This window comes from Benincasa hispida, chromosome 11, assembly GCF_009727055.1.
Source record: "Benincasa hispida cultivar B227 chromosome 11, ASM972705v1, whole genome shotgun sequence".
Taxonomy (NCBI): domain Eukaryota; kingdom Viridiplantae; phylum Streptophyta; class Magnoliopsida; order Cucurbitales; family Cucurbitaceae; genus Benincasa; species Benincasa hispida.
In genome coordinates this window covers 48,677,281-48,692,098 of record NC_052359.1, presented here as the reverse complement: position 1 = coordinate 48,692,098, position 14,818 = coordinate 48,677,281, and the positions used below count along the sequence as shown (strand labels likewise).

At 39.8% G+C, this 14,818-nt stretch overlaps 1 protein-coding gene across 1 annotated transcript; it reads right to left on the bottom strand.

The window, feature by feature from the left end:
* Positions 1 to 2,763: 2,763 nt before the first annotated feature.
* LOC120090726 lies at positions 2,764 to 3,639 on the bottom strand. The gene is made up of 2 exons (XM_039048442.1): positions 3,397 to 3,639; positions 2,764 to 3,321 (listed from the first exon to the last, which is right to left on the bottom strand). Exons 1-2 carry the CDS (start codon positions 3,637 to 3,639, stop codon positions 2,764 to 2,766), a joined length of 801 nt encoding a protein of 266 aa, XP_038904370.1.
* Between the last annotated feature and the right edge of the window lie 11,179 nt (positions 3,640 to 14,818).

Genomic DNA, 14,818 nt, shown 5'->3' with positions numbered 1-14,818 from the left:
TCTGCTCTCACAGGTGAAGATGTCGTCTAGCATGCTTTAGCTAAACGTATTTGATAACTTTAATACATATTAAGTTCTTGGTGATTCATATTGCTCATCAAGAGATTAAGAAAACATCATGGAGAAAGTGACTAACGGGCGAACGAAAATAAACAGAGAATGGTAAATGAAATCTATCAAAACATTTAATATTTCTACTAAGTGTTTGATACATGATGTGTGAATGTAAAGATAAAGAAAACATGGAATACAGTGAAAGGGAGATAGAACAAATACAATAAGGTGCCAATGTTTTGGCACAGATTCAATGGAGATCTGCTTGCCGAATAGGATGGTTTTGATGGCAGGAAGAGCTTCCCTCTCAGGCTTGCTCCATCGGTAGCTGGGGTCTCTGCACAGAGCTTCAATCGGTATACAACTGGTCGGATATGAGATTTACCTCTCGGCCTTATCTCTTTCTCTTCCCAGATTTCTTCTTTTCAACCATCAACTCAACCTTTTTCTCTCTAAAATCTTACAGTACTTAGCCCAGTATCAAATAGCATATTTTTTTCTGAATTCGCTGGGGTATTTATAGGAGCAGATCCTTTGACTCCGGCCATGTGGCCCTCACTTGATGGTTATGGTAATTCCATAGATGGAGTTATGAAATCAGACCATCGATTATGAACACCCATTAGTTGTACACGTGTCTTAATCCTCTGCCTTCGTGTTGCTCAGTTGCATCTTTCGATCATAGGTTTGCATGCGGTGTTTGTTTTTATTACCGCATGCGGTCGAAGCATAGCTCTGGACCGACTATCGCATTGCGCCGTTACTTCGGTAATTGTTTCTTCAAGGTTGATTGACGAGCACAATGTGATAGAGATGCGTTGATTAGTTTCTCATGAGCCTTGAGTGCAAGCGGTGACTTGATTTCCTGCAAAACAGAGTAAAGTTTGGCTTGTCCTCCATCTTTTTGGCGTTAGTGGGTGTAATTGCAAACATTTATAATTATTGTCATACTAAGTTAATTTTCATACAATTGGTGCATAATTACTAACTTTTGGCTGCAATATCTAGATAAGATGGCATAAATAACTTGTATTTCTACAAGTTATCACACCTCAAAATTTAGATATATGCTTGTCCTCAAGCATATCTTCTACTAAGACAATCATGCTCCATTCTTATCCTATATTTCTGCGATGATTGGTTGCTCTGAATGTTACACTTAGGCATTCCCTAACATCGCACTTTCCTTCTATCCTTGTTAATTCTTAGCAAGCCCTACTTTATTCTTCTATGTAAAAAAATCCTGCTCAAAGACACTTTTCTAGTTTTCAAAGTAGAATGCTTAACCCTTCTTTATCAAAACAACTTGATGTAACTATATGCTGTGAGCAAAACTTTGCGTCATTTATTCATTTAAAGATAGTTGGTCATGGTTACCCTCTTCATTTTGGCTTGTCCCCACGAGTGTCATGCGAACATCCAACTACGGTAGTGTGCCAGTTCTAACTTTAACTCATGATAATCAGAGGAGTTGTCCCTTGCCTTATTTTTCTCTTTTTGGCTTATACTATGTTGTTCTTGGAGACACACCTTCGTTTTGGCTTGCTCCTACGGGTGTCATACGAACATCCAACTACTAGCAGGCTTCTTTCACAACTAAACTCTTATCAGGTTAGGAACAGTTTTGAAATTTTCCCTTGCGCTAACATTGGAGTTTTGCATAATTTTTTTTATTATTTTTTTTGGTAAATGAAAGTAGACGCATTTTCTGAAATACTGCATACTTCTGAGTTCATCTACTCAGACCTTCCCCACCCCCAAATTTAAAGATGAGCAAGGTCCTCATTGCGTTGTATGGATAGACTAGACAAACACTTAGAAGAAAATTTCAAAAAGAAAGTTTGAGCAGGACTTTGAAAGATAAAAGGTAAAGTACTACTAAACTAAGAGTTAACGAAGTGTTAGTCAAAATTTACTAAGTATGGGAAATGTTTCTAAGTGTAATATATTATACATCATAGCAACGCAATAAAGATCGTAAAAATACAAGAGTGCAAATATAGCAAAGATTAATAAAGGAAGATAAAGAAAGAGGCACGGGCAAAGAGTAGAGTGAATTATGTACTTTGATTGTATTGACTATTAACAAAGTATACGAATATATTACATATGATCGCATTAAAAAAAAAATTTCTCATGCCTGTACAAGAGTCAAAGAATTTGGTAAAGTTACAAAATTTGATTCAGACGATTTGCAGCTCACAACATGCTTCCAATAAATGCAGATACATTTTTGCTAAGGATGGGCCATTCGCATACATCCCCGCAGCACACCTCTTAACTAAATACATTTTTGGAGGATGCCTGAACATAGTGCATTTAACTAAGGTCGGGTAAAGGATGCATATGTGAGCACCCCTCACCGCAATGTATTTGGTTGTATTAGATGCATATCTCCCTTTTCTTTCTCCTTATTACACCCATCCTTTCGTTATATGCCAGTTTATCTTCCTCTCTTCCTAACTCAAGTTGACGAGAATAATTTATCAAACATTCACAAAAACATGTGCCCAAAGCTACTACATGTAATGTAAGGAAACATATGCGACATGAAACTTCTAGAGCATTAACAACTACTCCTACTAAATAACAATTATAACATGAAACAAATGATAAAAGAAAGCTGTAAAGAAGGCAAGTAAACATAGATGGGAAGGCCGACTGAAAGAAGTTCTCAGAGTTACCGCAATTGCTTTCCCTGCAGGTATTTTAATCTTGCTTTCCCAAATCAATGGTGTCCATGCGCCGATCGAAGTCACCTCCATAATAGGGTTTGATCCGCTGACCATTGACTTTGAATACGCTGCTCCCATCTAAAGTTGTTAATTCCACTACGCCGTGGGGAAAGATGGTCTTGATCCGGAATGGCCTGAACCAATGAGACTTCAGCTTCCCAGGGAACAGTCGTAGATGTGCGTTGAATAGTAGTACCTGTTGACCTTCGGTGAATGTCTGATCGTTGATGCGTTCATCATGCCATTTCTTTGTTTTCTCCTTATATATTTTGGCATTTTCATAGGCATCCTTTCGCCATTCGATCAACTGATTCAATTGTAACTTACGGATTTTCCCCACACTAACTAAATCGAACTTCAGCTTCTTGCATGCCCACATTGCCTTGTGTTCTAACTTAAGCGGCAGATGACAAGCTTTTTCGAAGACCAGGGTGTACGGGGACATGCCAATTGGTGTTTTGTAGGTAATCCTGTAAGCCCATAGTGCTTCATCAAGTTTGGATGACCAATCCCTCCTGGTAGTATTAACTACCTTCTCCAAGATAGTTTTGATCTCTCTGTTAGAAATTTATGCCTGCCTATTAGTCTATGGGTGGTATGTGATTGCCACTTGATGGCTAATGTTGAATTTAGTCAGTAGGTTAGCAATTATACGATTGATGAAATGAGAGCCCTCATCACTGATTAAGGCACGTGGCGTTCCATAGCACGCAAAGATATTCTTCTTAAAAAACTTTGCCACAGTGGCTGCGTCGTTCTTGGCACATGTGATGGCCTCAACCCATTTTGAAACATAGTCAACTGCAACCAGAATATAGTGATGACCTTCAGATGGTGGAAACGGGCCCATGAAGTCAATTCCCCATACGTCAAATAATTCAACTTCTAAGATTGATGTCAATGGCATTTCATTTCTTTTGGACATATTCCTTGTCCTTTGGCACTTATTGCATTTCATAACATGGGCATGGGCATTTTTGAACAAAGTTGACCAAAAGTAGCCGCACTATAAGACTTTTGTTGCAGTTCTTTGCCCCCCAAAATGTCCTCCATATGGGGACTCATGACAGAGTTCTAAAATGCTCTTGGCTTCGTGCTCAGGGACACATCGACATATTATATGATCAGGTCCTTGTCGATATAGGAATGGATCGTCCCATAAATAAAATTTTGCGTCATGTCTTAGCTTCTTCTTCTGCTTGTAGGTATAATCATCCGGTAGTTAACTGCAAACTATAAAGTTTACTATGTCTGCATACCAGGGAACATTAATGCCTACTACCATTAGCAGCTCATCGGGGAATCTTTCCTCAATATCTTTTTCTATTCCTTGAACCTCGTCGTTTTCTAGTCTTGACAAATGATCTGCGACTTGTTTCTCGGTGCCCTTCCTATCTTTAATTTCCAGGTCAAACTCTTGCAGGAGTAGCACCCATCGTATCAATCTTGGTTTTGCACCCTTCTTCGTCATTAATACTTAATTGCAGAGTGATATGTATATACCACCATATTTGTTCTGATCAGGTACTGTCGAAACTTCTCCAATGCAAATACCATTGCAAGCCTTTCTTTCTCTGTGGTCGTATAGTTCTCTTGCGCATCGTTTAGTGTTTTACTCGCATAATAAATGGGATGCAAAACCTTCTTCTGACTCTGACTCAAAACTGCACCCATAGCATATCCACTAGCATCACACATCAATGCAAAGGGTTGCGTCCAATCTGGGGCAACCAAAATTGGAGCGGAGATAAGTGCATCTTTTAATGTGTTAAATGATTTAGTGCATGCAACATCAAACTTATACTCGCAGTCAACTTCGAGAAGTGCACTAAGGGGTCTTGCAATCTGAAAGAAGTTGTGAATAAATCTTATATAAAATCCTGTGTGACCCAGAAAGCTCCTTAGTGTCTTTACATTCACTGTTGGGAAATTGCCCCAACACTATACCCTCTGTCACCATGAAGTGACATTTTTCCCAATTAAGCACAAGATTCATCTCTTCACATCTTTTCAGAATTTTCTACAAATTGGCCAAGCAGACTTCATAAATGTTCCCATAAACGAAGAAGTCATCCATAAATATTTCTATTGAGTCCTCGAGAAAATCTGAAAAGATTGCCATCATGCAACTCTGGAATGTGCTTGGCGCATTGCAGAGGCCGAATGGCATGTGGCGGAAAGTGAATGTCCCATATGGGCAGGTTAATGTGGTCTTGTCTTGGTCTTCAAGAGCTATCATGATCTGGTTGTACCCGACGTATTGTTGAACGCTAGGATTGATGCTAAAAAGATATGCTATGCAATGCTCGAAATGATGGATACTACTTCTAATATGCATTAATTATGAATGTTCTTGTAGTATGCCATGCGTTGTCACAAGTTTCCTTACGTTGGAACCATGTCGGTGTGATCCGAGGTCGAACACAGGGACTGTTTGAGGTTATTGTGGTATGTTTGTGATATATGCGACCAGGTTTTTCAATCTTTAAATAGTGTTTTGTACAAGTATATAAAAGTGCGGTAAAGGAAAGGAAAGTAGTAAAAAAAATGCAATAATAAAATAAGTACAGTAAACCTAAGCTAGATGATACAAGATACAGGCTTCATGATACAAGATGCTGGGGTCCAGGCTGGCTGTGAAGGTTATGCAAAGAACATAGAATGCCGCAGCAAGTCTTATGTACAACACATAAAGAGAAAGATAACTAATATAAACAGTGTAAGTTTCTTAAATGCGTTGAATCTATAAGTACGGTTCCACTTTTCTCTTGGTGTACACCTTTCAGTGATCAGCCATGCTCCCACATGTCTGTGGTGAAACAAAGGAACGTAATGAACGCAAGGTTGCTTCCATGTTTGGAAGTACTACTCGCTTTAGTTAACACATTCTTCTAATCTTCTCTCGATAGATCAGAATGGCATCTTCACTTCTGCTCTCACAGGTGAAGATGTCGTCTAGCATGCCTTAGTTAAACGCATTTACCTCTTTAACACAAGTTAAGTACTCGTTTAATTTATATTGACTACCAGGGGATTAGGAAGACATCATAGAGAAAGTGATTAATGGAGGAACGGAAGTAGATAGAAAATGGGATATGAAAGCAATCGAAACATTTAATATATCTATTAAGCGTTTGATACATGGTGTGAATGAAAAGATAAAGAAGGTGAATACAATGATGGAAAGAGATAGAACATATACAAACAAGCACCAACGTCTTGGCATCGATTTGAGTGGAGATCTATTTGCTGGATTGGATGGATCAGATGGATGGATGAGCTTCCCTCTCAGGCTTGCCCAACCGGTAGCAAGGTTCTCAACACAGAGCTTCTCGGCGGGTATTTGGCAGAATAGAACTGAGACTCACCTCTCGGCCTTGTCTTGTTTTCTTCCCGGATTTCTTCAGTTAAGCACTCAGCTCAGCCTTTCCTCTCAACACTTTGGCAGCAATTAGCCCCGTATCCAGTAGCATATTTTTTTTCTGAAATCTATGAGGTATTTATAGGTGAGGATCTTTGACTCCGACCTTGTGGTCCCCACTTGTTGTTATCGAATTTTCGAATATGAAGGGATATTATTTCTTCTGTTATGCAATCAGACCGTCAATTTTGCACAACTGTTAGTTGTACACGTGTCTCAATCCTCTGCTTTTGCATTGCTCAGCTGCATTTTTCGATCGTGAGTTCGCATGCGGTGTTGTTTTTATTACCGCATACGGTTGAAAGTCAGCTCTGGATCGACTGTCACATTGCGCCGTCATTGTGTTAATCGTCTCTTCATTGTTGATTGATGGGCGCATTGTGACAGATATGCGTTGATCAGTTCTTCTTGAGCCTTGAGTGCAAGCGGTGACTTAGTTTCCTGCAAAATAGAGTAAAATCTCATTTTTTTTCCATCTTAAAGATGTTAGTGGGTGTAATTGCGATAATTTATAATTATTGTATTTCGAAGCTAATTTTCATACAATTGGCGCATATTTATTCTCTTTTGCCCACAATATCTAGATAAGGCAGTATAAATAACTTGTATTTCTACAAGTTATCACACCCATAAATTTAGATATATGCTTGTCCTCAAGCATATCTTCTACTTAGGCAATAAAGCTTAATTCCTATTCTATATTTTTGCGTTGATTGGTTGCTCCGAATGTTATACTTAGGCACATTACTTGACATCGCAATTTCCTTATATCCTTGCTAATTCTTAACAAAGCCCTACTTTATTCTTCTATGTAACAAAATTCTGCTCAAAGATGCTTTTCTAGTTTTCAAAACAAAATATTTATCTCTTCTTTATCAAAACCACTTGATGTATCTATATGCGGTGAGCAAAACTTTGCATCATTTATTTAGAGACTGTTGGTAATGGTTACACTCTTTGTTTTGGCTTGTCCCCACAGGTGTCATGCGAACATCCAACTACGGTTATGTGCCAATTTCAACTTTAACTCATGAGAATCAGAGGAGTTGTCTCTTGTATTTATTTTTCTTTTCTATTTCATATTGCATTGTTCTTGGAAACCCACCTTCATTTTGGCTTGGTCCTACAGGTGTCATACGAACACCCAACTACGAGCAGGCTCCTTCCACAACCAAACTCTTATCAGGTTGGGAATATTTTTTATGTTTTCCCTTGCGCTAAAATTGGAGTTTGGCATAAAGAAAAAAAAATTATTATTATTATTATTATTATTTATAGAAAATGGACACATTTTCTTAAATACTGCATATTCTTGATCTTATCTGCTCAGACCTTCCCCGCCCCCAAATTTAATGATGAGCAAGGTCCTCATTGCATTGTTTGGAGAGACTAAACAAACACTTAAAAGAAAATTTCAAAAAGAAGGTTTGAGCAAAACTTTGAAAGATAAAAGGTAAAGTACTGCTAAACTAAGAATTAACTAAGTGTTAGTCAGAATTTACAAAGTATGGGAAATGTTTCTAAGTATAAACATATATTACATCATAGCAACGCAATGAAGAACACAAAAGTAAGAGATTCAGAACATCATAAGTATTGACAAAGGATGATAAAGAAAAAGGCATAGGCAAAAATGTAGTGAATATGTACTCATTGTATTGAATATTAACACCCCCGCAACACACCCTTAACGCAATGCATTTCTGGAGGATACCTCAACATAGTGCATTTAGCTAAGGATAGGCAAAGAACATATGCGCGGGTAACACACCCCTCAACGTAATGCATTTGGGTGTAATGGATGCAAGGTGCCTCTTGTTAACACACTATGCACTCATCATCGCGTTACATACCAGTTTTTAATTTTCTGTTTAATTCATCAGAAACGCCAGTCTAAAATAACTTTGCGGTATTTCATGTTTCATCCAATCATTCACAAAAGTTAAAGAACAACACTACTAATGTATACACTAAAAGGATTAAACATGACATGAAAAATTGAATTAACAAGAATGATAGAAAGCAGTAAAGGCTAATTCTAAAAAGCAATAAATACATGATTTAGAAAGCAGTAAACGAAAATTGTAAAGAACGCAAGTAAACATAGATAGGGATGCTGATTAAAAAAAAGTAATTCTCAGGATTACAGCAATCGCTTCCCCAGCAAGCGGTTTAGTCCTACTTGCCCAAGTAAATGGTGTCCATGCATCGCTCGAAGTCGCCTCCATAGTGAGATTTAATTTGTTGACCATTGACTTTCAACGCGTTGTTCCCATCTAAAGTTGTTAGTTCCACTGCTCCGTGAGGAAAGATAGTCTTGATTTTGAATGGTTCAGACCAGTGAGACTTCAATTTTCCTGGGAACAATCGCAACCGAGCGTTAAATAATAATACCTATTGACCTTTGGTGAATGTCCGATTGTTTATGTGGTCGTCATGCCTCTTCTTGGTTTTCTCATTATAAATCTTGGCATTTTCATAAGTGTTCCTTCGCCATTCGACCAGCTGATTTAATTGCAGCTTCCGGACCTTCCCCCCACTTACTAAATCAAACTTCAGCTTTTTACATGCCCACATCGCCTTATGTTTCAACTCGAGCGGCAGATGACAAGCTTTTCCAAAGACCAGGGTGTACGGGGACATGCCAATTGGTGTCTTATAGGCAGTCCTGTATGCCCATAGTGCTTCATCAAGCTTGGGTGACCAATCCTTCCTGGAAGTATTGACTACCTTCTTCAAGATGGTTTTGATCTCTTTGTTAGAAATCTCCACCTGTCCATTAGTCTGTGGGTGATAAGCAGTCACAACTCGATGGCTGGCATTGAATTTAGTGAACAGGTTGGCAATTATGTGATTGATAAAGTGAGAGCCCTCATCGCTGATCAGAGCCCGTGGTGTCCCATATCGAGCAAAAATGATCTTCTTTAGAAACTTCGCCACTGTGGCCGTATCATTTTTGGCACATGCAATGGCCTTAACCCATTTCGATATGTAATCAACCGCAACCAGAATATAGTGATGACCTTCTGATGGTGGAAATAGGCCGATGAAGTCAATTCCCCAAACATCAAATAATTCCACTTCTAAGATTGATGTCAATGGCATTTCATTTCTTTTTGACATATTTCCCATTCTCTGACATCTGTCGCATTGCACAACATGGACGTGGCCATCCTTGAACAATGTTGGCCAGAAGTAGCCACACTGTAGGACCTTTGCTGCGGTTCTTTGCCCCCCAAAATGTCCTCCATACGGAGACTCATGACAGAGCTCTAAAATGTGTTTGGCTTCATGCTCAGGAATGCATCGACATAATATATGATCAGGTCCCTGTCGATGTAGGAATGGATCATCCCAGAAATAAAAGTTAGCATCATGTCTTAGCTTCTTCTTCTGCTGGTATGTATAGTCATATGGTATTTGACCGCAAACAATAAAATTCACGATGTCTTTATACCAGGGAACATTAATGCCCACTGCCATCAGCAGCTCATCAGGGAATCTTTCTTCAATATCTTTTTCGATCCCTTGAACCTCACAATTCTCCAATCTAGATAAATGATATGCGACTTGGTTCTCAGTGCCCTTCTAGTCTTTAATCTCTAGGTCAAACTCTTGCAGGAGCAACACCCACCGTATAAGTCTTGGCTTTGCATCCTTCTTTGTCACCAAATACTTGATCGCAGAGTGATCCGTATACACCACAACGGTTGTTTCGATTAAGTATTGTCAGAATTTCTCCTGTGCAAATACCACTGCGAGCATTTCCTTCTCTATGGTTGCATAGTTCTCCAGCGCATCATTCAATGTTTTACTTGCATAATAAATAGGATGCAATACCTTGTCTTTGCACTGACTTAATACTGCTCCCACAGCATATTCGCTAGCATCGCACATCAACAGTAAATGGTTGCGTCCAATCTGATGCAATCAAAATGGGTGTAGAGATGAGCGCATCTTTCAATGTGTTGAATGCTTTGGTGCATGTGTCATCAAAGTTATATTCTCCATCAGTTTCAAGGAGTGCACTTAGGGGCCTTGCGATCTAGGAGAAGTTGCGAATAAATCTTCTATAAAACCCAGCATGTCCCAGAAAGCTCCTGAGTGTTTTTACGTTCACTAGTGGAGGTAACTTAGAGATTGCGTCGATCTTTTCCTGATCAACTTCCAATCCTACCTTAGAGATTTTGTGACCTAGAACTATACCTTCTTCCACCACGAAGTGGCATTTTTCCCAGTTCAAAACAAGATTTGTTGCCACGCATCTCTTCAAGACCTTTTCAAGGTTAGACAAGCAGGAGTCATAATTACTGCCGAAGACTGAGAAATCATCCATGAATACCTCGGCTGACTTCTCCAAGTAATTTGAAAATATTGCCATCATGCATTGTTGAAAAGTGGCTGGTGCATTGCAGAGTCCAAATGGCATGTGTCGGAATGCGAACGTACCAAATGGGCACATAAAGGTTGTCTTGTCTTGGTCCTCCAGCACAATTGCTATTTGGTTATACCCTGAAAAGCCATCAAGAAAGCAGAAAAATTCATTCCGCGCAAGTCTGTCTAACATCTGATCAATAAATGGGAGTGGAAAGTGGTTCTTTTTAGTGGCCAAATTCAGCTTGCGATAATCCATACAAATTCTCCACCCATAGTCATCCTTGTGGGAATCATTTCATTATTGTCATTAGTGATGACTGTCATCCCCCTTTTCTTCGGAACACACTTCACTAAGCTGATCCAACTGCTATCAGATATCAGGTAGATGACACCTGCGTCTAGCCACTTTACTATTTCCTTTTTCACGACCTCCCTCATGGCAGGGTTCAAGCGACGTTGCCTTTCAACTGATCCAATCTCTCTTTCTTCTAGACGAATCTTGTGCATACAATACGAGGGATCAATTCCTCGAATGTTTGCCAAAGTCCATCCTAAGGCCTTTGTGATATTCCTTAGGATCTGTATGAGTGCATCTTCTTTCTCCTTACTCAGCAATGAAGAAATGATAACAGGTAATGTGTCGTTACTTCCTAAGTAAGCGTACTTAAGGTGCACGGGCAACGACTTTAACTCTAACATGGGTGGTTCTTCCAAAGATGGTTTAATGAATTGTGATGTCCTTTCAGATAACTTGAGCGGCTCAAAATTAGATTCTACCTGAATTGCAGCGCAACCCTCCTCCAATATTGCGCCGATTTCAAAGTTTTCTTCTTCCAACTCCTTCAGAGGTTCGTGCCAATGTTTTCTCCGCAGTTCCTCGATATATTGGCAGTTCTCTATATCACCTGGGTACTTCAATGCATTAAGCACGTTGAATTTTACTTCCTGATCGTCAACCCTGATGGTCAATTCTCCTTTCTACACATCGATCAGTGCTCGCCCTGTGGCGAGAAATGGACGACCGAGGATGATAAGTATTTCTCTATCGGCTTCGTAATCCAATATGGCAAAGTCTGTCGGGAAGATAAACTTGTCCACTTGCACGAGAACATGTTCTATCTTGCCCTCAGGAAGCTTTATCGATCTATCGGCCAGCTGCAATGTGATCGTTGTTGGTCTTGCTTCGCGGATATCCAGCTTCTTAAAAATTGACAAGGGCATCAGATTTATGCTTGCCCCTAAATCACACAGCGCGTTCCCGTCCATCTTCCCTCCTATCGTGCAGGGCAATGTAAAAGTCCTAGGGTCCTTCATTTTAGCAGGGAGGTTGTTTTGAAACAGAGCACTGCACTCATATGTTAACGCAACTGTTTCATTTTCCCCAATCTTTCTTTTATTGGCGAGAATATCTTTGAGAAACTTTACATAACTCGGCATCTGCTCTAATGCTTCTATTAGGGGAATATTAATGTGTAGCTGGCGGAGAACATCCAGAAACCTCTGAAATTGCTTGCTATCATCTTTCTTTTTTAGCCTGGACGGGAAAGGTGGAGGATCCCGCTGTATTTCTTGTTCACTTACTATTTGGTAAGGTTTTATGCTTGTTGTGTGTCATTAGCTGGAGGTTGCGTTGATTGAGAATTCATGTCTTGAGGAGCTTCATCTTTTGAAGATGAGCTTACTTCTGAACTGGTACTTTTTCCAATATTAGTCAACTGGTCATCATTAACAGTCAAATCTACTGGTGTTGTTGCCACATCTGGTGCTTTTGTCATAATAGGGGTTGTTGTTTTGCCACCCCTCAAAGTTACTGCATGACATTGTTCTTTACCCCTGGGCCCTGCTACTCCTGAGTTTCTGCGCCACGTACCAGGCATTGTCTTCTTTAATTCCCTCGCAAGCTGATCTATCTGTTCTTCAAATTCTTTTAGGGAGTCGGCTTGCGATTGTCTCATTGCCTCGCTCTTTTCAATATAATATTTTAACGATGTCTCTAGAGATGAGGTGCTGCAAGAGGTGTCATATAAGAATGGTTGGTCACAGGGTGGCATACCTTGAGAATTACTTGGGCTGCAGTCTTGATTAGTGAAGATCAAAGGGTTGCCTCGATCCCCTTGATAACTGAATTGATGAAAACTATGGTTCTTCTGATCGAGATTCTCATCTAAACCAAAAATTGGACGATTCTACCACCCAGGGTTGTGGATGTTGCTAAATGATTCATTGTAGACAGCATATACGAGTTGTTGATTCCATGGCAGGCTTCTACTGGATGTCTCGCTTCCCATTGAGTGTAATCCATTGCGGCTACGTGAGTCACCGCATTAACTAGTGCTAATCCTTGAGAGAGAGTTTTCTGCTGATTAGCCACAGTCTGGAGAAGTGAGGTCATTGTGGTCATTTGATCGACCAATACGCTCATTGTGTCTATTGACGCATCAGCGCTTTCTACTCTCTCTTGTTCCTGACCTCTTACCTCGAGCCCGGTATCAACCCACTCATCAGAATGTCATGAGATGCGATCCAATATGTTCTTTGCTTCCGTATATGATTTATTCATTAATCCCCCTTCTGCGGAGGCATCGGCAACTGCTTGCGTTGATTGGTTTAAGCCATTGTAAAAGGTTTCCATCAAAATACTATCAGGAATCCCGATGTGCGGATAANAGATGCGATCCAATATGTTCTTTGCTTCCGTATATGATTTATTCATTAATCCCCCTTCTGCGGAGGCATCGGCAACTGCTTGCGTTGATTGGTCTAAACAATTGTAAAAGGTTTCAATCAAAATACTATCGGGTATCTCGATGTGTGGACAACTCTTCATTAACTGCCGGAATCGCACCCAGGCAATGCTCAAGGTTTCGTAACCCTTTTGTTCGAAATTCAAAATGTCCCTCCTTCTCTTTGCGTTGACATATGGAGGAAAGAATCTATTTATGACCTATCAACCAACTGCTCCCACTCATTAATTTCATCCAGCTCTAATGCTTGAGCCCACCTCTTGGTTTCATCCCGCAATGTGTACGGGAATAGCTTAAGCCCTTCTTGAGTCACACTAGGCATGGAGAATGCGCTGCACATGTCTACAAAATTTTTCAGATGAACGCGTGGGTCTTCTCCTTGTAATCCTCCAAAATGTCCCACATTCTGAATAATCAAAGCTTACATTCCCTTCAACCATAGGTCTTGAAATTCTTGGTGAGAAATTATAAAAATCTAGTGCCGCATAATCCCTCATAGGGATATTATGGTCAACAGCAAGAAAAACTGGATCTTACGCTGGTAAATTTCCCATTTGGTTTCCTGTCGGTGCCATATCTTCATTAGCCATACTTCTTCACCAAATACTTTGTCCCTGATGAACTCTTGCACAAATAGTACACTTGATCTCTGGGTCCACTTAGAGTCACTAGATCACTCCACCACTCACAAGCCGTCAGACTGCTTTCCGTGTTGAACAGCCAGTATAAAGAGATCTGTCCTACACGTATCACAAATATATTCAACACTAACTGTTAACCAGTCCTCGGCAACGGCGCCATAAACTTTTTGAACGCTAGGATTGATGCTAAAAAGACATGCTATGCTATACTCGAAATGATGTGATAATACTTCAAGACATGCGTTAATTATGAATGTTCTTGTAGTATGCTATGCATTTTCATAAGTTTCCTTACGTTGGAACCAAGTGTAATTCCACCGCAAGTTTCTCGTTATGATCCAAGGTCGAACACAGGGACTGTTTGAGGTTATTGTGGTATGTTTGTGATATATGCGACCAAGTTTTTCAATCTTTAAAGAGTGTTTTGTACAAGTATATAAAAGTGCGGTAAAGTAAAGGAAAGCAGTAAAGAAAAAATGCAATAATAAAATAAGTACAGTAAACCTAAGCTAGATGATACAAGATACAAGCTTCATGATATAAGATGTTGAGGTCCATGCTGGTTGTGAAGGTTATGCAAAGAACATAGAATGCGCGGCAAGTCTTATGTACAACACATAAAGAGAAAGATAACTAATATAAACAGTGCAAGTTTCTTAAATGCGTTGAAGCTATAAGTACGATTCCACTTTTCTCTTGGCATACACCTTTCAGTGATCGGCCGTGCTCCCACATGTCTATGGTGAAACAAAGACGAACGTAATGAACGTAAGGTTGCTTCCATGTCTGGAAGTACTACTCGCTTTAATTAACGCATTCTTCTAACATTCTCTCGATATATCAGAA